Source organism: Erpetoichthys calabaricus, chromosome 2 (assembly GCF_900747795.2).
Source record: "Erpetoichthys calabaricus chromosome 2, fErpCal1.3, whole genome shotgun sequence".
NCBI lineage: Eukaryota > Metazoa > Chordata > Cladistia > Polypteriformes > Polypteridae > Erpetoichthys > Erpetoichthys calabaricus.
Genome location: NC_041395.2, coordinates 192,037,628 through 192,061,913, shown reverse-complemented (window position 1 = coordinate 192,061,913; position 24,286 = coordinate 192,037,628). Strand labels below are relative to the sequence as shown.

At 37.4% G+C, this 24,286-nt stretch overlaps 1 protein-coding gene across 1 annotated transcript in view; it reads right to left on the bottom strand.

The window, feature by feature from the left end:
- The window catches only part of otomp (otolith matrix protein), a 121,247-nt gene extending 97,449 nt beyond the window's left edge, over positions 1 to 23,798 (bottom strand). The window contains exon 1 of the mRNA XM_051922084.1: positions 23,716 to 23,798. Within this exon, the coding sequence (XP_051778044.1) occupies positions 23,716 to 23,794 (79 nt within the window). The 5' untranslated portion in view covers positions 23,795 to 23,798. The remainder of the gene's footprint in view (positions 1 to 23,715) is intronic.
- Between the last annotated feature and the right edge of the window lie 488 nt (positions 23,799 to 24,286).

Below are 24,286 nucleotides of genomic sequence, written 5' to 3'. Positions count from 1 at the left end.
CCCACAAAAGTCAATAAATAGAGTGCTCTCATCAGAGGAGACCATTCCGTTCCAGACCACAGTTGCATCGTGAGCGTGGGCGCGGACTTTTTCCCGTGTTTTTCTGTTGCATATAACGCTTTCTTCCCTTTTTCACCTTGGGATTGGCCTTATCGTACTCCGCTCGTAACTGTGTTTTATTCACGTTAGCAGTTTCGCACGTACCATATTAATATGAAACGCAGTTATCCATCCGGTGCTGCTAAACGAAAGAAAAAGGCGGACGATGTAGCCTTTATTGAGACACAAAAAGGAGCTTTGCTGAAATTTGTTGTGGCTGAAAAGATGCATTCTCCTACTGATTCCTTTCAAAACCGACCAGCAGTAAGCAATGAGCAACATTCATGTCACATTCCACAAGAAAATGAGCAGCCAGATGATGATGTTCAGCCAGCAGTTGCTAAAAGTGAAAATGACGAGACAATCATTGAAAATGATGATGCAGTCATTGAAAATGATGTTCACTGTGTTGACTGGAACGATCCAAGCATGTGGCCCTCATCCCTCACTGATTCAGAGCGAATCTTCTTGGTCAAAAAGGGTCCTTTTAGAGATGTTCTTGTGAAACATGCAGCAAACGAAGAAAATCATCATTTTTCTAACAGTTTGTAGGCCTACTGAAGAAAACCAAAGAACGGGGAAGTTGCAGATCGTACATGGTTAGTTTATTCAAAACACAAAAAATCAGTTTTTGTTGCAAATCTTTCTCCGACACCAAAATTAAGTTGACTAGTACCGATGGAAATAGTGACTGGAAACATATGCATAATATTCTCTCCGAGCATGAATCTTCTACAAAACACGATTGCTATTAAGTCTTGGTATGAACTTGCGGTCAGGCTGAACAAAGGAGAAACAATTGATAAGCAAAGTCAGCAGATAATGGAACAGGAGTGTGAGCATTGGAACAACGTACTACAAAGAATCCTTTCCATTGTGCAGTTTCTTGCGGAAAGAAACATGGCGTTTTGCGGCACAAGCAATCGCTTATGGGAGCATAACAATGGTAATTTTTTAGGCCTTGTTGAGTTACTAGCGCGATTTGATCCATGCTTAAAAGAGCACTTAAGCCGGATCAAAAATTCTGAGATACACGACCACTATCTGGGTAGCCATATCCAAAATGAGCTTAGTCATATAATGGGAAATGCTGTTTTAAAAAAAAATTGTGGCAGATGTGCAAAGTGCAAAATATTTTTTGATAATTTTTGACTGCACTCCCAACGCCGGTCATCAAAAACAGATGACAATGATAATCAGAACCATTAATGTAGGAGTCACACCTGTGGAAATTCGGGAACGTTTTGTCGGGTTTTTGCCCATGGAAAGCAGCACGGGTCAAAGTCTTGCCGAAGTGTGTCTAACTAAACTCGAGGAATTGGAGCTGTGTCTGCAAAATTGCAGGGGCCAAGGGTATGACAATGGCTCTAATATGAAAGGCCGGAATAGCGGAGTTCAGAAACGCTTGCTAGATCTAAATCCGAAGGCATTTTACGTCCCATGTGGTTGCCACAGTTTAAATCTTGTTCTTTGTGACATGGCAAAATCATCAAAAACGGCCATGACGCATTTTGGTATATTACACCAGATTTACACACTTTTTGGTGCTTCCACACTGCGGTGGCAAATTCTGAAAAATCATGTGACAAATTTTACTGTAAAGCCCATCTCGAACACACGCTGAGAGTGTTGTGTAGATTCGGTTAAGGCTGTGCAATTCCAAGTTGCATCAATTTATGTTGCATTGATAGACATTTCTGAAAGCTCAAACGACCCAAAGGCTAGAACTGAAGCAACCGCGTTAGCCAAACAACAAAAAAGTTATCCATTCTTGGCATCACTCGCTATCTGGTACGATCTTCTGTCACAGATCAACATGGTAAGCAAAATACTGCAAACAAAGGACATGCAGTTTGACGTTGCTTTGAAGAGCATTGAAAAGGCAGTTGACTTTTTGAAATCCTACAAGGAAACTGGGTTTGCTGGCGCTCAGGTTACAGCTAAAGAATTAGCTGAAGAATTGGAAATGAATCCACAAGAAATTAGCTTTCCTGCACCAGAAAGCTTGTGCAGAAGAAGAGTGTGCAGACAATTTGAGTCAAATTTTGACTACGAAGTGCAAGATCAACCAATACTTGATCCAAAGGATAAATATCGCATTGAGTTTTTCAATGTATTGCGTGACCAAGCGATATCGTCAATGACTGAGTGCTTTGACCAAATGAAAGGTCATTATGATTACTTTGGTTTTCTTTATAATTATGAGAGAATAAACCGTCTAAGTGATGCGGATTTGATTAAATCCTGTCAAGATCACAATGCGATATTAACAGATGAAACGACGGGTTCCAATATTGATGCTCAGGACTTGTTCTCTGAATTGTATATTTTGGCAAATCTGGTGCCTCCTAATGCTTCTGCTCTTGAAACATTGCAGTTTATATACCAAACGTCACAATAGCGCTACGTATCGCCTTGACCATACCAGTTACTGTCGCTGCTGGGGAACGCAGTTTTTCTAAGCTAAAGATAATCAAGAATTACCTCAGGACAACCATTTTACAAGAACGATTAAATGCTTTAGCATTAATGTCCATTGAGTGAGACGTTGTCCAATCACTTGATTACTCTGCATTAATGAAAGATTTCGCAAGTGTTAAAGCGTGAAAAGTTGATTTCGTTTCTTGAGCTTTATTCTGGAATGTTCTTTAGCCCAAGTTTTAATTTGGTAGAAAAAATGGAAAACAGTATAAAAAACACTTTTTAATTGTGACCAAAAAATAGATAAAATGCTCTAAAATGTATAAAAATATGCACCACTGCACTGCACATTTTGCACACGCTGGGCTTAGCTACATACCTCCATGCGGTGCCCAGTGGAAACAGGTCAAATCTGGTTGAACTGTAGCTAATACTACATGCATTAGGGCCCCCACAGTCTAATTATGCCCAGGGCCCCCAACGTCCTAAGAACGGCCCTGACCAGTAATAGAACCTGTAATAGAAATTTACTTCAAATTAAAACAAAAATATATCAGCAGTTCAGAAAGAAGCATGCAGTTTTAAATGCTGCTTACTGAACATTCGCTCAGTAAAGCTTTTTTGGTAAATGATATTATATTAAGTACTAAATCTGATCTGTGTCTTCTCACGGAAACCTGGCTTAGTAAATCTGACACTGTTCCCGTAGCTGAGGCATCACCAGATGGATACTCGTTCCTTCATAAGTCTAGAGATTCTGGTAGAGGAGGAGGACTTGGAATAATTCATTGTAACAAAATGCAGATCACTTCTAAAAATGTAGGCAACTTCACATCTTTAGAGATATTTATTTTAAATATTAAAACAGATTCCAACACAATTATAGTGGTAGTATACAAACCACCAGGGCAATATTCATTGTTCATGACTGAATTTAGCGACCTTTTATTTGATTTGGCTATAAATTATGATCACGTAGTATTGATGAGGGATTTTAACGTACACATTGATGTGGAAACTGAAACTTTTAGCAAATGTTTTACTTATTTGTTATATTCAGAAGCATTTTGTCAGATTGTCAAAGGTCCAACTCATAATCATAACCACACATTAGATTTAATTATAACTTACAAAGTTGAAATTTAAAATATAAATATTACTCCATTAAATGAAGTTATGTCTGATCACTACTTAATTACGTTTGATTTGGTCCTCCCCTTACCAATACACTCATAGATTAAAACAAAGACAGTGTGACATCTAGATTGTAATTCTGCTTCAAAATATATAGATACTTTACACTAAGTCTAGTGTAATTATGGAAAACCATTTAGATCAGTTAACATCAAATGTAAATGTGAAAAACAATTTAGATCAGCTAACATCACATTATAATGTGACCTTGAGAGATGCTCTGGATGCAGTGGTTCCCCTTAAAACAAAAGTGATCAAAACACATAGAAAGTCTCCCTGGTTTAATGACAACACCCGAGCTCTTAAATTAGAGTGTCAAAAATTGGAGTGCAGATGGAGAACAACAAAGCTGCAGGTCTTTCAAATTGCATGGACAGAGTGTTAAAAAATATAAAAAAGCTCTCTTTAAAGCTCGCTTAGAATACTATTCTGCAATAATAAATAGCAATAATAAAAATCCTTGGGTACGTTGAGAACAGTGGCTAAATTAACAAATGGGAATTCAGATCTACACTGCAAAATACCAACAGATATTAGCAGTATATACTTTGTGAACTTCTTTAATGAGAAAATTAAAAATATAAGATCCCAGATCTCAGCTCACATTACAAACCACATACTAGCTTAGCAGACCCTGTCTCGCATTGCATTCAACACTTTAGAAATTTTAATCCTGTAACTGAGCAGGAAGTCTTAACTTTAATTTCTAAAATTAAACTCACTACTTGTTCCCTAGATCCAGTGCCAACAAAACTAGTAAAAAGTGCAATGAATGTTCTTGCAGTGCCTGTTCTTAACATTATCAATAGTTCATTATTGCATGGCACAGTACCTAATGCACTAAAATTGTCAGTCATTAAACCATTACTTAAAAAGTCAGATCTAGACCCACACATTCTTAATAACTATAGACCCATTTTAAATAGACCCTTTCTCTCTAAAATACTAGAAAAAGTAGTCGCTAGTCAGCTTCAGTCACACCTTACGCATCACAATTTATTTGAGAAATTCCAGTCTGGCTTCCGCACTGGTCATAGTACAGAAACGGCACTAACGTGGGTTGTAAACAACATTCTGATATCCTCTGAAGGAAACTGCACTGTAATTATGTTGTTAGACTTAAGCGTAGCATTTGACATCATTGACCATTCTATTTTACTGTACAGGCTAGAAAATGACATTGGGCTCACAGGCACTGTGCTGACCTGGTTTAGTTCGTTTTTATCAAATTGATTCCAATACATACAGAAATGTGCTGACAGTACTCCATCATTATACATAGAAGTGAGATATGGTGTCCCACAAGGCTCAGTACTGGGACCTTTACTGTTTTCACTTTACATGCTTCCACTGGGATCTATCATTAGGAAACATAATGTTAATTTTCACTTGTACGCAGATGACACCCAGTTATACATGTCTTTAAGATTAAAGGAAGTTTCTCCAATGTTGTCTTTAATTAGTTGTGTTAGTGAATTAAAGGAGTGGATGGATGAGAACTACTTGTCTTTAAAGATCAATAAAACAGAGATGTAAATTATTGGAGGGAATGACGCTGATCACAACAATATTTTGTCAACATTTAACTAGGTTGGAATCATTAATTTTACTGAGTCACCCACAATATAGGAGTTATCTTTGACTCTAGCATGTCATTTAAAGCGCACATTACAAAGCTGGGGTGGCACGGTGGCGCAGTGGTAGCGCTGCTGCCTCGCAATTAGGAGACCTGGGTTCGCTTCCCGGGTCCTCTCTGCGTGGAGTTTGCATGTTCTCCCCGTGTCTGCGTGGGTTTCCTCCGGGTGCTCCGGTTTCCTCCCACAGTCCAAAGACATGCAGGTTAGGTGGATTGGCGATTCTAAATTGGCCCTAGTGTGTGCTTGGTGTGTTTGTGTGTGTCCTGCGGTGGGTTGACACCCTGCCCGGGATTGGTTCCTGCCTTGTGCCCTGTGTTGGCTGGGATTGGCTCCAGCAGACCCCCGTGACCCTGTGTTCGGATTCAGCGGGTTGGAAAATGAATGGGTGGATTACAAAGCTGTCCAAATCATGTTTCTTCCATCTTAAAAATGTTGGGAAATTAAGGTGCTTTCTAAATAAACAGGATTCTGAGAAATTAATTTGTGCATTTATTTCTAGTAGGATTGACTACTGCAATGCTGTGTTCATTGGATGTTTACATTGTTCTTTATACAGCCTCCAGTTAATCCAAAATTATGCTGCAAGAATTATTACAAGAACAAGAAAATACGAACACATAACTCCAGTTCTTAAATCCTTACATTGGCTCCTGATTTAGGGCAGATTTCAAAATCCTCCTTTTAACATATAAAGCCTCAAATGGCCAAGCTCCGGCTTACTTATCCAAGCTTATCATGACTTACAAACCAGAGTGCACATTAAGATCTCCAGATGCTGGTCTGCTTTTGATTCCAATGATTAATAAAATAACAGTGGAAGGTCGAGCTTTTATTACAGGGACCCTAAACTTTGGAATGGTCTGCCTGCTAGTATAAGAGATGCCCCTTCAGTCTCAGCTTTCAAATGCCAGCTGAAGACTCATTACTTCAGTTTAGCATATCCTGACTAGAGCTGCCGATTAACTGTACATACTGCATCTCTGTTGTTGGTCATTAGCACTAAAACATAAGTAATTTCGTAGTTATAATTTGTTACTAACCCTTACCTAAACTGTTTCTCTTCTCGGTACTCAAATGTGGCACTTGGTGCCACTGCCCACCTGCCAAGTTGTTTTGCCTGCCTAAGGAAAAGTTGTCTCTGATGGAGAATCACAGGAATCATCAGGTAGAGGGGTCCTTTCATCGGATTGGCTGGCCCAGCGCTGTCTCATCTGTGTAATGGCCAATTGGGGGAGGCAGCTTGATGGCTGAGGTCTCCAGTACTCTAAACAAATCCATATCATATTATGTGATATCATCTACTATGTCACGCATGCGTGCATAGGGAGCCGCGTAAAGACCCGACGAGCAATGTAACATATCGTGCCAGGGGACCAAGGCGGGGTACTAACCGTTCTTTCTTTTATTCCCACAGAAAGACAGAAACAACGCCGCCTTAACTTTGCCCGGATTCCCTAAGCCACGCACTACCACTTCCGCATTCCATCCCTTCCTCTGGTCCCATCTTGATGACGTCATGGCTCCCATACAGCACCTCAGTTCCTTCCCAGCATTCCTTTCATCAGTTTCCGGTCCCACCTCATAAATACTCCCTCCATCACATGCAAAATGTTGGTTGTAATGATAGAAAGTCATACCACTGACCGTGTTTTTTTTGTTTCAATCTGTACAGTATACGGGGCCGGAAACCCCAAAACTTTATGAGTTTCTGTGTCCTTATTACAACTGTTAAATTCTGCTCTGTACTTGTAATATTTTTATTTTACTATTATATTGTATTGAGGATTACTTGTGTTTTAATCTGTGCATTGTATTGTATTGACCCCCTTCTTTTGACACCCACTGCAAGTCCAACCTACCTGGAAAGCGGTTTCTTTTGAACTGCCTTTCCCAAGGTTTTATCCATTTTTTCCCCACAAGAGTTTTTTGGGAGTTTCTCCTTGTCTTCTTAGAGAGTCAAGACTGGAGGGCTGTCAAAAGGCAGGGCCTGTTAAACACAATTGTGGCATTTCTTGTGTGATTTTGGGCTATATAAAAATAAATTGTATTGTTTTGTATTGTAATGAGTTGGAGATGCCAATATATGCACTCATGAGGTTTGGGAAGTCAAAATAGCATTATATATCACTGATACCACTATAAATGCATTTTATATTGATGCACTTACCAAAAAAAGTGACATTTATGCAAACAATGTGCACAATGGTTAGGCATTTCCTACAGCAAGTTGACTATGAAATGTACTAATTTCATATAAAGTTGTATTTTGCAATTCTATTCAATTGCAGTCCGTCTTGAGAGGCGCTGCTATTTCTCTAAGATTATAAATAACAATGCTAGTAATCCCAGAGTCTTATTCTCGACGATTGATCGTCTGCTAAACCCAGGTAACTGAAAGGAATGCCTCCTAAGTACTTCCAGTAAAACCTGTGAGGCTATTGCTGTATTTTTCAATCAAAAAATTAATGATATTAGAAATAACATAGTATATCTTCCCAACACTAAGGATCCTCCTAAACCCCAGTATTCCATTATAAACAAATTAAATTCTTCCACTAGGATAGATTTACCTGATTTACATAAAATAATTTCTCAACTGGAACCCTCCACCTGCGTCCTTGACCCAATACCAACAAATTTTTTCAAAGAAGTATCGGGCGTGCTAATTGATAATGTTCTTGACATAGTAAATTCATCATTAGATACGGGGGTTTTTCCAGACTGCCTTAAGACTGCTGTAGTTAAACCCCTACTTAAGAAAAATAATCTCGACCCTTCTGCTCTTGAAAATTTTAGACCCATCTCCAACCTGCCTTTCTTAAGTAAAATTCTAGAGAAGGCAGTCATTATGCAGTTAAATGACTACTTCAATAAACATACTATTCTTGATAAATTTCAGTCAGGTTTTAGAACAAATCACAGCACAGAAACTGCAATTGTTAAAGTAGTAAATGACTTGCGGGTAAATGCAGACATAGGCCATTTATCTGTTCTCATCCTCTTAGATCTGAGTGCCGCATTTGACACCATTGATCATAATATTCTTAGAAATCGCCTTAGTCAATGGGTGGGCTTCTCTGGCAGTGTCTTAAATTGGTTTGAATCCTACCTGGCAGGGAGAAAATTCTTTGTTAGTTGTGGTAATTACAACTCAAAGACACATGATATCCTATATAGTGTTCCACAAGGCTCTATCCTGGGTCCACGCTTTTCTCAATCTACATGCTTCCGTTAGGTCAGATTATCTCAGGGCACAATGTGAGCTACCACAGCTATGCTGATGACACACAGCTGTATTTATCAATAGCACCTGATGACCCCGATTCTCTTGATTCACTAACACAATGTCTGACTTGTATTTCAGAATGGATGAATAGTAATTTTCTCAAGCTAAATAAAGAGAAAACTGAAATCTTAGTGATTGGCAAAAATGGATACAATGAGGCTATTAGAAATAAACTGGATGCATTAGGATTAAAAGTCAAGACGGAGATAAAAAGCTTAGGGGTAACTGTTGACTGTAATCTGAATTTTAAATCGCATATTAATCAGATCACTAGTACAGCATTTTTTCACTTAAGAAACAGTTAGACCTCTTATATCATTGAAAGATGCTGAGAAATTAGTTCACGCGTTTGTTTTCAGTCGGTTAGATTACTGTAACGCAATCCTCTCAGGAATACCCAAAAAAGACATAAATCGTTTGCAACTAGTGCAGAATGCAGCTGCTAGAATCCTAACCAGGAAAAGAAAATCTGAGCACATTTCTCCAGTTTTGATGTCACTACACTGGTTACCTGTGTCTGGTTACCTGTGTCATTCAGGATTGACTTTAAAATTCTGCTTATGGTTTATAAAGCCTTAAATAATCTCGCCCCATCTTATATATCGGAATGTCTGACATCTTATTTTCCAAATCGTAACCTCAGCTCCTCAAATGAGTGTCTCCTTAGAATTCCAAGAGCAAAACTTAAAAGAAGTGGTGAGGCGGCCTTCTGCTGTTGTGCACCTAAAATCTGGAATAGCCTTCCAATAGGAATTCGCCAGGCTAATACAGTGGAGCATTTTAAAAAACTGCTGAAAACACATTATTTTAACATGGCCTTCTCATGATAGCCATGATATCCTGATACTCTGTATATCCAATTCATTATAATAACTATTCATGGTGGCTCTAAAATCTGTACTAACCCCTACTCTCTCTTCTGTTTCCTTTTCCGATGTCCTTTTCCACCACCATCTACTCAAAGCACCGTGATGTTCCAACAGTGATGGATTAAAAGCCAGAAGTCTGCAAGACCATCATCATCAAGTCCTTCCGTGAGAACTCTAAAAACAAAGAGGACTATTTCATTTATGTTAGGTAGAATGCCCAGAGGGGACTGGGCGGTCTCGTGGCCTGGAACCCCTGCAGATTTTATTTTTTTCTCCAGCCGTCTGGAGTTTTTTATTGTTTTTTCTGTCCCCCCTGGCCATCGGACCTTACTCTTTTCTATGTTAATTAATGTTGTCTTATTTTAATTTCTTATTTTGTCTTTTATTTTTCTTTTCTTCATTATGTAAAGCACTTTGAGCTACTTTTTGTATGAAAATGTGCTACATAAATAAATGTTGTTGTTGTTGTTGTAGAGTAATCACAAAGTGTCAAGGGGTCTGTGCTGTTATTTGGTATGCACAATCATAGTTCCCTCATTCATCAGATTTTCAAGGACCTGAGACACGATGGATGATCCCACATGGTTGTTGAGAGCATGCTGACTGTTACCACAAACATCTGTGTGAAAGTCATCATCATGAGTACCAGACTGTATTTAACAAATTTTATAATGACTGTTTCAATTTTACTGGCATATCCTCAATTACAAAACATTTTGTATTTTTATTATTTTACTAGTGGGAAAAACAACAATATGGACTATTATAAAAATAATGAAGAGGCTGAATGCATTTAGGGTGGCGCAGTGGTAGCACTGCTGCCTCGCAGTTAAGGGACCTGGGTTCGCATCCCAGGTCCTCACTGTGTGGAGTTTGCATGTTGTCTGCGTGGGTTTCCTCCGGGCGCTCCAGGTTCCTCCCACAGTCCAAAGACATGCAGGTTAGGTGGATAGGCGATTCTAAATTGGCTCTAGTGTGTGCTTGGTGTGTGGGTGTGTTTGTGTGTGTCCTGCGGTGGGTTGGCACCCTGCCCGGGATTGGTTCCTGCCTTTTGCCCTGTGTTGGCTGGGATTGGCTCCAGCAGACCTCCGTGACCCTATGTTCGGATTCAGCGGGTTGGATAATGGATGGATGGATGAATGCATTTAATAAGTGAAGCATGCACACCATGGTTAATCCCAGGAAGTTTTTCAATGTAGTACTTTAAAGTTAGAAGTTTTTTGACTTAGAACTGCAATATTACATAACTCATGTTTTTAACATTTTTAACCTATTTTTATATTACATGTTTTTCCTTTTTTATCTCGCTGACTGACAAAAGAGAGTAATGGTAATGAATGGACTAAAAAATTCAATGTGATAAATTATTAATTCTTGTTGTTCAATATTACAGCTTTTCATGTTTTACTACATTGTAGTGAACATATCAGATTAATTTAAAAGTTAGTGTAACTAAGAAATGTCATGCAAAAATACCTGAAACCTTTCTCTAATGTTTTGTTTTTCATTGAACAGAAATTAAATGATCCCTCAATCCACAATACTCATCTTTAGGAGAGAAGCATTCAGCTGTAGGTGAAAGACTCGACCTTCCATGCCCCACGGCCTCCCACAGTCTGTATAAAGAGAAGGAGAAGAGCAGCTGCACATTTTTTTTCCAATGCAAAAAAAAAAGGACCTAAAAATGTTTTCTGACACAGAACAATGGCACAACAGAATCAGGTATGGACTCACAGAATAAAAATCTCAGCATGTTTAAAGAAAGTTTAGAGCCATTAAACAAAACTAATGAGAGGTACAATTACATATATAGCATACTCTAAAAATAGTGTTTTGTGTTTATTGACATTAGCTAGATATACTTTTTTTAAACATATTCTTTTTCTCTTCTTATATTATTTCTTTTTAGTATCTATGTCTTATTATTTCAGCTATATTAACTTTTTAACTTTAATGTAATGTTATACAGCATAACTGCAATGTTAGTATACAATATTAAAGGTGTTTATTGTCGTCATTAACATTTCTTAGATATCTTATTTAACCTGATTTTTCTGTAGTTGGAGAGTTAACTATATATTTTTCTGACAAATTATTTTCGTCTTGATTTCCACAGCCACATTTCTCCATATACACCGAGAATATAAGAACAACATTGATTAAATATCAAAGTGCTCTCTTTACAAAAAGCATCATGCTGCCTCACCTTCAGAGCCATGAACCCCATGTTGTAATGTATGCAGGTAATTATGCCAGAAGTATATGCATGTGTGTTTTATTTAAAAAAATACTTTAAGCTACTTACTTGCAGACAATACTTTACTTTTTAGATACTGTTAGATTTTTGAATTAGAACATTTTGAATGAAGTTTCAAAAACTGAGCTAACCCTGAATTTTCCACTGTTTGGCAGGTTTTACTATCTACATATGCAACAAAGGGTGTGTCACAAGTGGCCTTTTTGTTTAAATTCCATGTAAATGTGGGGGAAAGGCTATAAGCTTTATGATGACAATTTAAAGATTTTTTTTTCTTAAAAAATATTACATAAACACAGAGTCCTTCAGCATGATATGGAGGCACAGATGTGGTGTGATGAGAATAAATCTGTGTTCAGGGGGCAATTCTCACTTCCTTCATTACTGTCAATGGAAAGGTAACATAGAGGAGGCCCTTCAAAAACGTGATTTTTTTTTATCTGAATTTCCAGAAGAACAGGAGAGGGAATACGTCTTTAGATCCTTTAATTTCTTCTTTACTCATTTGGAAGAAATGCATCTGTTTTTAGAAAATGTGAGAGTAAAAAGAAAAATGTCTGTGATTTTTAAGAAAATGTAACATAAACATACATGTTCCTTGTTGTTCTTTTACAATCTACAATTCTAGTTCTATATTTTATATTGTTTAACGTTTTGTAATAAATGTTGAAAACCACCTTCATCTTTGCAATCCATTGTCTCAGATCTGCATTTCTTAGTGTTATGCATTAAAATAATGTTTTATAAGGCAAAGCAAACTTTATTTATAAAGACCATTTACAACAACCAAAACTGAACCAAACTGCTGTACACGAAAGTGTAAGAGAAGCAGTTAAAATATATAAGTACATATTACAAAACTGCAAACATAATCATTAAATAAAAGATAAAGGCAAAATATCCACACCCATACATACAAATTGTAAAAGGTGCTATATATGCGCCCAACCCTACACAGACTGACACAGAGGCACGTGTAAAATCAACAAAAGATTTATTTTTTCTTCAGCTGAGGTCCATGTCTTCTCCGTGTCCCTCAGCCCTAACACAGTCCCAAACACACCAAAATAAACCAAAATAAAGCACACCACACTCTTCTTCTTCCACCACTCCTCCCAGGCAACCTTGTCCTCCTCCTCCCGACTCTGGCTCCCGGAGTGGTGGCTGCTGGCCCCTTTTATAGTTCACCCGGAAGTGCTCCAGGTGCTTGATTGCCGAGTTCCGGCTGCACTTCCGGGTGTGGTGAAAACACTGCCCATAAGGGCTCAGGAGTGCCAGCTGCAGCACCCCCTGGAAGCGCCTGCTGCAGAACCCCCTGGAAGCGCCTGCGGGGACTCTTGATTACAAGTCAGCAAATCTTACCGCTACATCACAGAAGCTGTTGTCTTTTCCTTGAACCTTTTGTGAAAGTGTTTACTTGATCTTTGGACTTCAGGCTTCATACATTATATAGTTTATGCCTACATTTTGTCATTTACTACTAAAATATGAAGAACGTTTCTGTTTTAAAAATGTGTTTACACAGATTACTGTAGAAACGGAACACACATGAAATGCGTGTGTTCCAAATAATGATCTATTATTTCCACTCTAAAACTCCACTTCACACCCAGATAATCAATCAAGGCATGACCTGGGAGAAGTTCGTGCACATTCTAAGTCAGTGGGGGGATGGAATAGCCGGCTGCTTGCAGATTGTCTTTATTGGCACATTTAGAGGACAAAAGATGCTGGAGGAGAGGTGCGAACGGATTTAAGGTGGGCCGGATCTACAAGTTTTTTCGTAGGCTCTGGTAATTCTAGTGTTAAGGGCATTGCCTTGGAAGCCTACATACTGTTCAAGGCGGGATATAAGAATCATATGATTCATAGTATCTAAAGTTTAGGCAAGATCTAGCGGTATGAAAATGGCAGAATCTCCAGCATCAGTAGTTAGGAAGAGGTCATTGTAAATCTTCAGTAAAGCTGAATCAGTGCTGTAACACGATCTGAATCTGGATTTGAATATTTCCGGAATACTATTTTCATCCAGAAATGTTTGTTACTGAAAAAAGACAACTTTTTCCAAGACTTTAGATAAAAAGGACAGCTTGGAAATTGTCCTGAAATTTGACAGATTAGAGGGGTCCAGATTCAGTTTTTTAATAAGTGGCTGCACCACAGCATGTTTCAAGGCAGCAGGAGCACAACCAGAAATCAAGCTAGCATTTATTTAGGTAACAATATTTGGTCTGACAGAATCATAAACCTCCTTTAGTAATTGAGAAGGGGACACTGTCCAGAGGGCAATTCATGAGACAATGATACAAGCTCAAAGAGTCAAAGACAGCAGAACACACTACAAGAAGAAATCCTGAGCAAGCAGTATGACCGATGACCTAATAACGTTAATAATATTTAGAAAAAATGATACCTCTGTTTATTAGATTTGTAATTATTGCATCCACCTAAACAAAAAAATTTTCAAGTTAGGTTTAAAGTCTGAGTCAATATGTTAGTTCAATTCCAAAATAAATAAAAGAAGTAAGGCACAATGAGTGCAACTTTCAATAATGCAAATTTTTACATTTCTTTAGAAAATCATTTGATAATATCTATGAAGCATTTTAAGAGATTTGCCTCACTTTTAAGATACAGTAAATACATATTTATAAGTTAAAGTCCCAGGCTTCTGTCCTGTTTTAATAGTTACACTCACTTACACCTATCTTGACTATAAATGACAAATAAATCTGGAATCTTGGTTATTCCAAGGGATATAAATATCATGAAATATCCATCCATCATCCAACCCGCTAAATCCTAACTACAAGGTCACGGGGGTCTGCTGGAGCCAATCCCAGCCAACACAGGGCGCAAGGCAGGAAACAAACCCCAGGCAGGGTGCCAGCCCACCGCAGGGCGCACACACACACACCAAGCACACACTAGGGACAATTTAGAATCGCCAATGCACCTAACCTGCACGTCTTTGGGCTGTGGGAGGAAACCGGAGTACCTGAAGGATGGGGAGAACATGCAAACTCCATGCAGGGAGGACCTAGGAAGCGAACCTGGGTCTCCTAACTGCAAGGCAGCAGCGCTACCCACTGCACCACCGTGCCACCCCTTCTTCTTGAAATAAAGCCCATATAAAATTTAACTATAAAATGAATGTAAATATAAATGTAAATATCCACTCTTATTTCTTGTATCTGAATGGAGGCACCCTAACAAAAAGTTTGCAACATATTTTTACGTGAGGTAAAATATATAACCATTGTGATGGATGGCCAGGGCCATTACCTGGCCGGGATGCCAACTGGGTGGAAGGACTGAGGGAGAGAGCATGTTTGGGACATTATCTTCTCTGGGACACTAGAGGGCAACCCCCCTGGGTTGCTCTAGCACTACGGATTCCTGCAGGGCACGCTGGGAGTTGGAGTTTGGAGCAGCTCTGTTGCGTTCTGTGGGCACTACCAGAGGGTACTGCAGGTATGACTGAGACCTTTCTGCAGACCCGGAAGTGATGCCGGAAGAAGGTCGTAGAGCACCTAGAGCACTTCTGGGTGCCCTATAAAAGGAGCCAACTGCCACTATTCGAGGAGCCAGAATTGGGAGGTGGTGGACAATGCTTGCCAGGATGGAAAGAGAACAGGAAGAAGAAGAAAACCATGTTTTATACTGTGTATGGTGCTTGTGAACTGTGCTGTAAAGGTGGGAAATGGGGGAAGGCATTTCCCACAAAGAAAAAATAAGACCTGTGTGCTGAAACTTGTGTCTGCGACTGTTGTGCTGCATGTTTGGGGAGTCCTGTGCACCCTGGTGTCCACACCTTAATAAACTGTCTCATCTGTTTCGGGAGATGGTCGCCTGAGATGGAACTCCATTAGCAGCAGTGTTATTTTTCCTTTTTTAACTTTCATACAGTATGTGCAAGTATATACAAGCATGAGTGGCAGAAAAGGCTTAGAAAGAAAGACAGCTAAGCCTAAACAGGCCTCAAGTTCAAATTCAAGATTACTGCAAGGAGAGAACATAAAGGAGATGAAGAGTAATATACAGAAGGATACAATACATATAAGGAATGATATAAAGGACATAAACATGACAAATGAGAAGCTGCTTCAGGATATTAAAGACCCAGAGAAATGTTTTAAGTAATCACTTTGAGGAAAACTTTAAAGGTATGCCGGAAAAAATTGAGGAAAAAATACAGTGAAATGTAAGTAAGTTTGAGAATAAATTTAAAGCACTTGGTGTTCAGCTTGAAGACATTACAGTAAATGTTCACAACTTGTATTGAAATAGTTCAATCCTCAGCTGATGAAAAAGCAACAGCGACAAAATCCGATTGCAAAATGCTTGGAGACAGGCTAGCTGCTCTGGAAGATGGATACAGAAGAAATAATATCAGAATTCAAGGTCTCTCTGAAAACCGTAAAAGTCCAAACCTAGTGAAATTCGTAGCTGAACTATTCTCTAAAATAATTGGAGAGGACTTTAAATCAAACACCTAGATATCAGCAGCTTAAAGTAAATTTGATGACACTTCTCACACTGAAACGAGATTATATTTGAAAATAACAACATCAATATTTTCAATAATTTTTCACTTTCAACAAGCGGGTAAATATGCCACATTTTACGTTATTAAATATCGCTTTAGCAAAGCCAAAATCAGATACAACCTGCTAAACTGAAACTGGATATTCAAGGCGAGTTCTACATTTTTAGTTCTAGTTTTTTAAGCAGAAAAAGAGCTAAGAATTATTGATTCCAACACTTTTTGAAATACGATTGCAAGTCACATTGTGTTCTGGCAAGGCAAAGAAGTTTTTATATGCAGTATGGTACATTTGCAATGAGACTTTTTCCATAATTATACATCCTATTTCCTTCTCGGCTACTTTTACATTTTAATTACAATTATAACTATAAATAAATAAATAAATGTGTATGTGTGTGTGTATATGAATATATGTTTCTTTTTCCCCAAAGGGGACGGTTAGGATTGTACTATCATACGTTATCTGCTATTCCATGGGTACCCTTTAACATCATTCCCTTGGGTGACTGTTTAAGATTATATTCTAGGATAATAGTATTTGGAGTGCATTTCCAATAGATGTCTCTACTTTAATCTTTCTACACTGCAGCTGGGGGGCTTGTTTTGTTCTGGATGTGCTCTATCTCTAGGCATGTCAGAGGACTGGGACTTCATGAAGTGCGGTTTAGACATCACATAGGGAGGCAAAACACTGGTGGGGGAGAGAAAGAGAGCAAGCTATTTCTAATCTATCCTCTTTACCCTGCAATTGAAAGTGCCAACACAACAATAGGCATCATAGACATAACTCTTGGTAAAATTGGAAATTAAGGTTAAAGTTATCATACAGTATGTAATAAGTATATAATTAATTTATAATTTAAGATTATAAAATGACAAAAAAAGTTCAGAAGCAATATCTCTATAACCAAACAGCTGGAATGTGTCAATCATGAATTAAAGAGGAATAAACTATTCTCTCACCTAACCTCAAACTTTTTGCTAAGCACTAATCACCATCTTTCCTAAGAAAAATAAGGACTTGTTACAATGTGCATCATACAAACCAGTCTCACTTCTGAATAAGAATGTTAAGATACTCCCCAAAGTTCTAGCCAGAAGGATTGAGAGTGCTTCTTTCTGTAATATCACAAGACCGAACAGGATTTATTAAAGGTAGACACTTAGTTTTCAATCTTCGATGCCTGTTTAATGTAATATATTTACCTATAAAGTCTAACACTCCAGAGATCTTATTACCTTTGGATACAGAAAAAGCATTTGATATGATTGAACAAGATTACCTATTCACATTGTACAAATTTGGGTTTGGCCCAAACATATGTGCATGAATCAAATTACTCTATACCAGTCCAGAAGCTACATTTTGTATTAACAAAATTATTTCAGACTACTTCAAACTACAACGTGGTACTAGACAAGGATGCCCCATGTCATCACTGCTATTTGCATTTGCCATTGAGCCATTCGCAGTTCACTTTTGAAAGGCATCTGAGATAAAGGAGATTATTAGAGAAGGACTTGAACAGGAACTATCACTAAATGCAGATGACACGGTACTGTATATATCATTCCCACAACATTCTATACCTGCAGCCCTAACAGCATTAGCAGAATTTCAAAAGATAAGTGAATTCTTTAGCACATAACATTAGACTGGACACTTTCCGTTTTATCATCGCATATCATTTTAAATACCTAGAGGTAAACATAACAAGTAAATATAAAGCTCCGTTTCAACAAACTTTTGCTGTCTGCATGGAAAAACATAAACCAGAGATGCATAGATGGCCTACCCTCCATCTCACTTTAGCAGGAAGAATTAACACTGTCAAGATGAATATCCTTCCTAAGCTTCTTTTTATTTCCAAACATCCCTATATACATGAACAATTTTTTTTTATGAAATTTGATTCAATTACTACCTCATTTATTTGGAATTCAAAATATCCATGTATCCAAAGGGCAACCTTACAAAACCTAAAGCTGAATGTGGTATAGCTTTACCAAACTTTCCATTTTTTTACTGAGCAGCAAATACACAAGTTATAAACACCTGGGGCCTCATGTATAAACACTGCATATGCACAAAAATGTGGCGCACGCCCATTTCCACAGTCACTTCAAGATGTATAAAAACTAAACTTGGTGTAAAGCCATGCACATTCTCATATCAGCCTTACCCTGTGAGTATGCAAGTTTCCAAGCAGTGCTATGTTCCTGTGTGGTTTCCCTTTCTTTTTTAGATTCACATCCCTGATGCGGCTTTATCAAATACACTGAAATTAACCGCATATCATTTAAAAATTTAAGGCATCTGATTGTAATCAACCTGTAACAATATAATGGTCCACAAAATGGAATGTAAAAGGTGCTATATCTGATGTGAATGTTGTGATATTACATTACAGTACATCCATAAAGAATGTTTTTAATTGCAAATTCGATAAAAAAAAAAAAAACAGAGCTGAGGTGTGGTCATTGATTGTTGGCATCCTCAAAGAAGAGATACAGCAACCAGTGCAAGCTGCAACATCAGAACCCTCAAATAAGAAAGCATCTCTCTTAGTGGCTTCAGAGTTGGAATCTGACGAGGTGGAGGACTGTATTCAAAAATGTCTGGAGCGCTATAAAGCAGAGCCTGTCATCAGCATGGAGGTTTGCCCCCTAAAGTGGTGGTCCACACATGCTCTGGTATACAAAGAGCTAGCTTGCCTTGCTCACAAGTACTTTTAAAAGAGATGGATATACAGGGTATGACTCCAGTCTGTTCTTCATCAATAAAGAGTATAATCGCAGGGAACAAGTGCCCCCTGCTGGACACACACACCCCCGCACACACACACACATATATACACACACACACACACACACACACACACACACACACACACAACCAGCCATATACTAATGCCAATTTTTAGCAAAGCCAATTCACTTAACCTGCATGGAATACCTCCCACTGAGCAGGTTCCAGCTTACACATTTGAAGCCTTCTATCAAAGAGGATCTATTGAAATAGATAAAGAAATCTATAATGTAAAAGTTGATTTTAAAATAGATTATATTGAAAGACAGGAGAGTAGACCCTGCCTCATAAAATTAGAGTCTGATTCAATTCAACAATTCCACTATCAACCTTAGCGTCTACATCCAGCTGGGCAAAGCCAGGTTCAACTGTGTGATTCTCGTGACCTGCTATAAATGTTCTCATCAAAATGAAGCAGATGCAATGCTAGTTAAGTACTTGAAGCAGGGGATTAATGTCCAAAATACAAAGGGTCCAGAGCACAAAGGCACAGTTTTGAACAGTATTGATGAAGAATTCAAACTGTCCAAGGGAAAAACATATAATTGACAATTTATCAGAGATCTGAATAGACCAGTAATCTAAAAGAAAGCATCTGCAGCATGGTTATGTAGCTTTGGCGTCAAATAAAAGACAGAGTTTGATAATACCAGCAAAATACCAGACAGTTTGTTCCAGATGCCATGAAAAGAAAATATTGATGCGACTTGTCAATTGCTAGTGTAGGAAAAGGTAAAAAAGCAGAAGTGCCTATTAGCCATATACTGTAGATGTGAGCTGCACCACACTGGTACTGCCTAAGTTTACCTACAAACAAAATAAGGTAAAAAGCTATCTGCATATTCATTGGAAAATGCACAAACACGTCGGGGTAAGAGTGCCTAAAAAAGCATTGCAAACACCAACCAGACTGGATAATGTCAGCAAATCAAACTGATATAATGCTGCTCAGCAAAAGAAAAAAAAAACTGTATTGGATCGATTCAACTATTTCTGATAAAGCAAACAACAAGTTGTGAAAGTCAGAGAAACACTTTAAGTACATGAACATGCAAATTGAGTTCAGAAGGATGTGGAACATTATAAATGCTCAAGAAAAGTTTTAGCAATGATTTTGAAATGCTACCAAGCCATCCATCTACAAGCAAAGTACAGAATATTGTATCATGAGCACAGCACATGTAAAAAAATCCAGTGTATACTTCTTTGATTTCTGGTTGAAATGTGAATGTACAATGCATTTGGTCAAAAGCTGAAAAGATATAATATAAATAAACCTTCCATGAAAATTCCAGTGTGAGGTCTCCATCCTTGATAACATCAGTACATTGCAGAATGCTCAAGGGATGCACTGGTTGGGCAGCTTCATAGTTGCCCCAGTCACTCAAGGTGTTTACATCAAGCTATGTTAGAGAATCTGTTATTGCTGCTTATAACATTCATTATATATTGCCCTTGCCAAGACTTCAACGTCACATTTCCATATTTGGTATCTCCAGAGTGGGACTGTATAGCCTGCTGGCTTAGATTAGACAGAAGTCAGACCCTGCTCATTGAAGCAAATGCACTAACCACTGCCGCACCATGACACCTGAAATGATAGGTAAATCACTTTGAATCTTAAACCTATTAGACAGCTGTCAATCATTTTTGCAATAAGGAAAATAAGAGTTAATGTCATGTCACTTACTTAGTTTTCATTTTTTACAGTGTACTGAGAAGGAAACAGAATTCTCTCTGAATTTGCTGCAAGTATCAGTAATGCAAGAAATCTGAGGGAGTTTCTTAGGAAAGGCACAGAAACACACTAGAAACAGATGTAGGATGAAAGAGATACAGTGTTTGCTAACAATTAGGCACCCTGAAAAATTCTGAAGTGTTTATCAATACTGCTCAACTATAATAAAAATGTATATAATAAAGTCTAAGTCATCTGCTTATCCATCCTTTTTTACCTGCTAATTCAGGTACAAGTTATTGGAGAACCAAAGTCTTAATTAGCAGCACTAGACACAAGGCAAGAGTTCACTTAGTGTATATCTCTTTTCTAACTTACAAGTCATGAATTAGTCAGGAATTTTCAATTACAAAGGAAAGGGCAAGCAATCAGTTAACTAAGCATCTAGCTTGATACATCGAAATTATACAATGTATGCCACTATTTTGTCTTTTTAAATTAAGAAAGAAATATGATATTTTTAAATAATGATGATAATAAATTCTAATAAGGATTTCCAAGCTAAGATTAAATTGTTCACTGAGTGCTTTGAAACTTGACACAACTATTAAGTAAGTCAGTGATGGTTGGAATGCCAATGAACCATAAACGTCTAACGCAGCATATAACTACAGATTACTGTTCGTTTGTTTTATGTTAAAATATTCAGTGTAATTGGGCCCTATACTATTCAGTGAATGCATTAATATATTAACACAATTAAGAAGCTGATCTGCTAAAAAAAGAAACTGCTGTATGACTTTTTTGATAAAAGTAAATTCTCATTGAGTGCTAAGCAATAAGCTTTAAAAATCATTTAAATGTGTGCACAATTTATTGGTAATTATCCATCTTCCCTTGCTATGTAGTGTATTTCCCCAGAAAAATGACTGCATTTGTACATGCTTAAATGATTTCTTTCAAAACAGAGGTAGTGTGAAGTGTTCATTTTCCTCAAGACTTCAGTTTGGTCATGTTGAAATAAACAGAACTGACATTTTTTGGATTATATGAAATAATAGATGCAGTGTTAAGAAAATCCTATATATTTTTCCTTAATCATAATCCCTTATATTACAGCATGTTGGGCATTACAATACTTAATCAATAGAAAATAACATAAGAAATTCACAGATAGTTAAATCTTGAAAGCTTTTGTTAAGGAAAGAGAAGGAATGGAAAGACATATCTTAGAAACAATTCCTATTTTTAAAAGACTCGGCTTGTTTTATTTGAACTTACATTGATGCCATTGTAATTGGAAAACCAGTTTAAAATTACGTTACAGCACAAAAATATCAGTTTTTTCCTTAGGTCTAACAATAAATACACATAGCCTAATACTATTATTTTCATTGTGCTCATATAGTACTTTTCAGACATACAAGGAATACTTTTATTGTAGTGTGGCAGTAGAGTATGCAAACATGCTGTATAACAACATCATTTTCTCAGTCCCATTTAATCTAATTTAGGATTACAGGGTGCTGGAACATATCCTAGCAGCAACCGGTGCAAGACAATAGCCAACACTGGTCTGGGCATTAGACATTTGCACAGCCCAGTCATCTATCTATCTATCTATCTATCTATGCACACATCAAGAGGGCCAATTTAGAAACAACAATTAACCCAAAACATACAATTTTGGTAAAGGCCTGGAGAAAACCACATATAGATAACATCTGGGTGCAGGACTGAAACCTACGACTCTGTGAAGCAGCAGTACTAAGCACTGCAAACTCATTCCTTGCAATGCAAGTGCCTTTTGAAAATGACATTATGATCATTAAATCTGGTGTTTCACAGATGGGACATTCTTCAGTTTAATCAAACCAGGTGTATCACTGATCAAAAAAGGTGTGATGTCCTTTAAGAACCATATACTACTAAAATCTAATATTCCAAAAACGCTTTTGTTAAAGCAATTCACTCCTTAAGAAAGTGATGAGAGTTTGTTGGGACTCTTCATGAAACAAGCCCAAAGCCCGATTTAATGGAGATGTTAAACATGGAGCAACTTTATATTCCAACTTGAAAACAGTTTAATGTTTGTAAGATATTTTGCAGCCAAAAATAAGTACACCTGGAAATAATTTCAAGATGATCAGAATGAATATAAAATAGTCAGAAAAACAAATAGTTTATTTAAAAGAAAAAAGATTATTTGTTTCTTTTATGCAGGGAGCATTTGAGAAGCTGAACAGTAATGCTTTGGTGTATTACAACTGTCAATGTTTTTCATCACAGAATCAAGAATATTGCCACATCAAAACATATTAATAGTATTTACTCCTGAAAGACGTAGTGATATAACTGATATCACCCCAAAAATGGTAGGCATTTAGAAAGCAGTGCATACTTTTCTGAAATTATTTCACTTAGGGCCTTAGTGTTTAAATAGATTTATTTCTTAATAATGTTGGACTGGGAACTCAAAAATGGCTAGGTGTGAGTGAGTGAGCCTTATATTGGACTGATGCCCCTTCTAAGGAATGTCTTCAAATTGTGACAGATGTTGACAAGATTCTAAATCAGAATAAGCTGTTTTGGTAAAAGGGTGGAATGATGAACAGAATTGTTAAACATCTTTTAAGAGATCCACAGCACTTAAAAAATCAGAAAGGTAATGATTTCACAAAATGAACACAATTTAAACAATTCATAAGATCACCAGTTGATATTTTCAGTTAAATTACGCTAAAGAGTAGAGCAAAATAACTAATGGTTTTCATATAGACCTGCATTTATTTCTTTGTTCTCAAATAATACAACAAATTCTTTTTATTTTCACTGCAAATATTTTTTCCAATTTCTTAATATTGATCATGTGAATTTTTCAATCACTTATTTTTTCTATTAAGGAAATGCACTTACTTGTGTCATTCTGGCAGGAACCGTGTGTGAATATAGAAAGCAGGATCACAATTACGATGTCCTTTATTAAATACCTCATGTTGCTTTCCTTGCTGCAAAATCATTTTAGACAAACAGAGCCTTTACTTATATCCTAAGTTCTTAGGGGGTTGGGGGGTGGGGGTTTAAGTGGAGCAGGACTTCTAAAAGCAGCACACCTCATTTAATCTTCTGATGTTTGTAGATTTTCATCTGGTTATGAATGCCATCTTATATTACTCTTTCAATTTTCCTAGGATTTAACAGTATGTGATTCACACACTTCATGTAACCTGGCAGAAGGCAGGTTGGCTCAACTTTAGATATAATTAAACTGAAAACAAAGTCTTCCTGTCATTACTAAAGCCTCAAGATTTAATCTTCACCATACCAGAAACAGGAAGCATCATGTATGCTTTGATTAAGGCTGAAAATAAAGACAAAGTCTACCTTCATTGTCCCCTTGTTCTGACAAAATCCTTATGGAATAATATATAGGCTACCTGATATCCCAGCATGACTTTGAAATTAACAATAAACACACTCAAAGCCT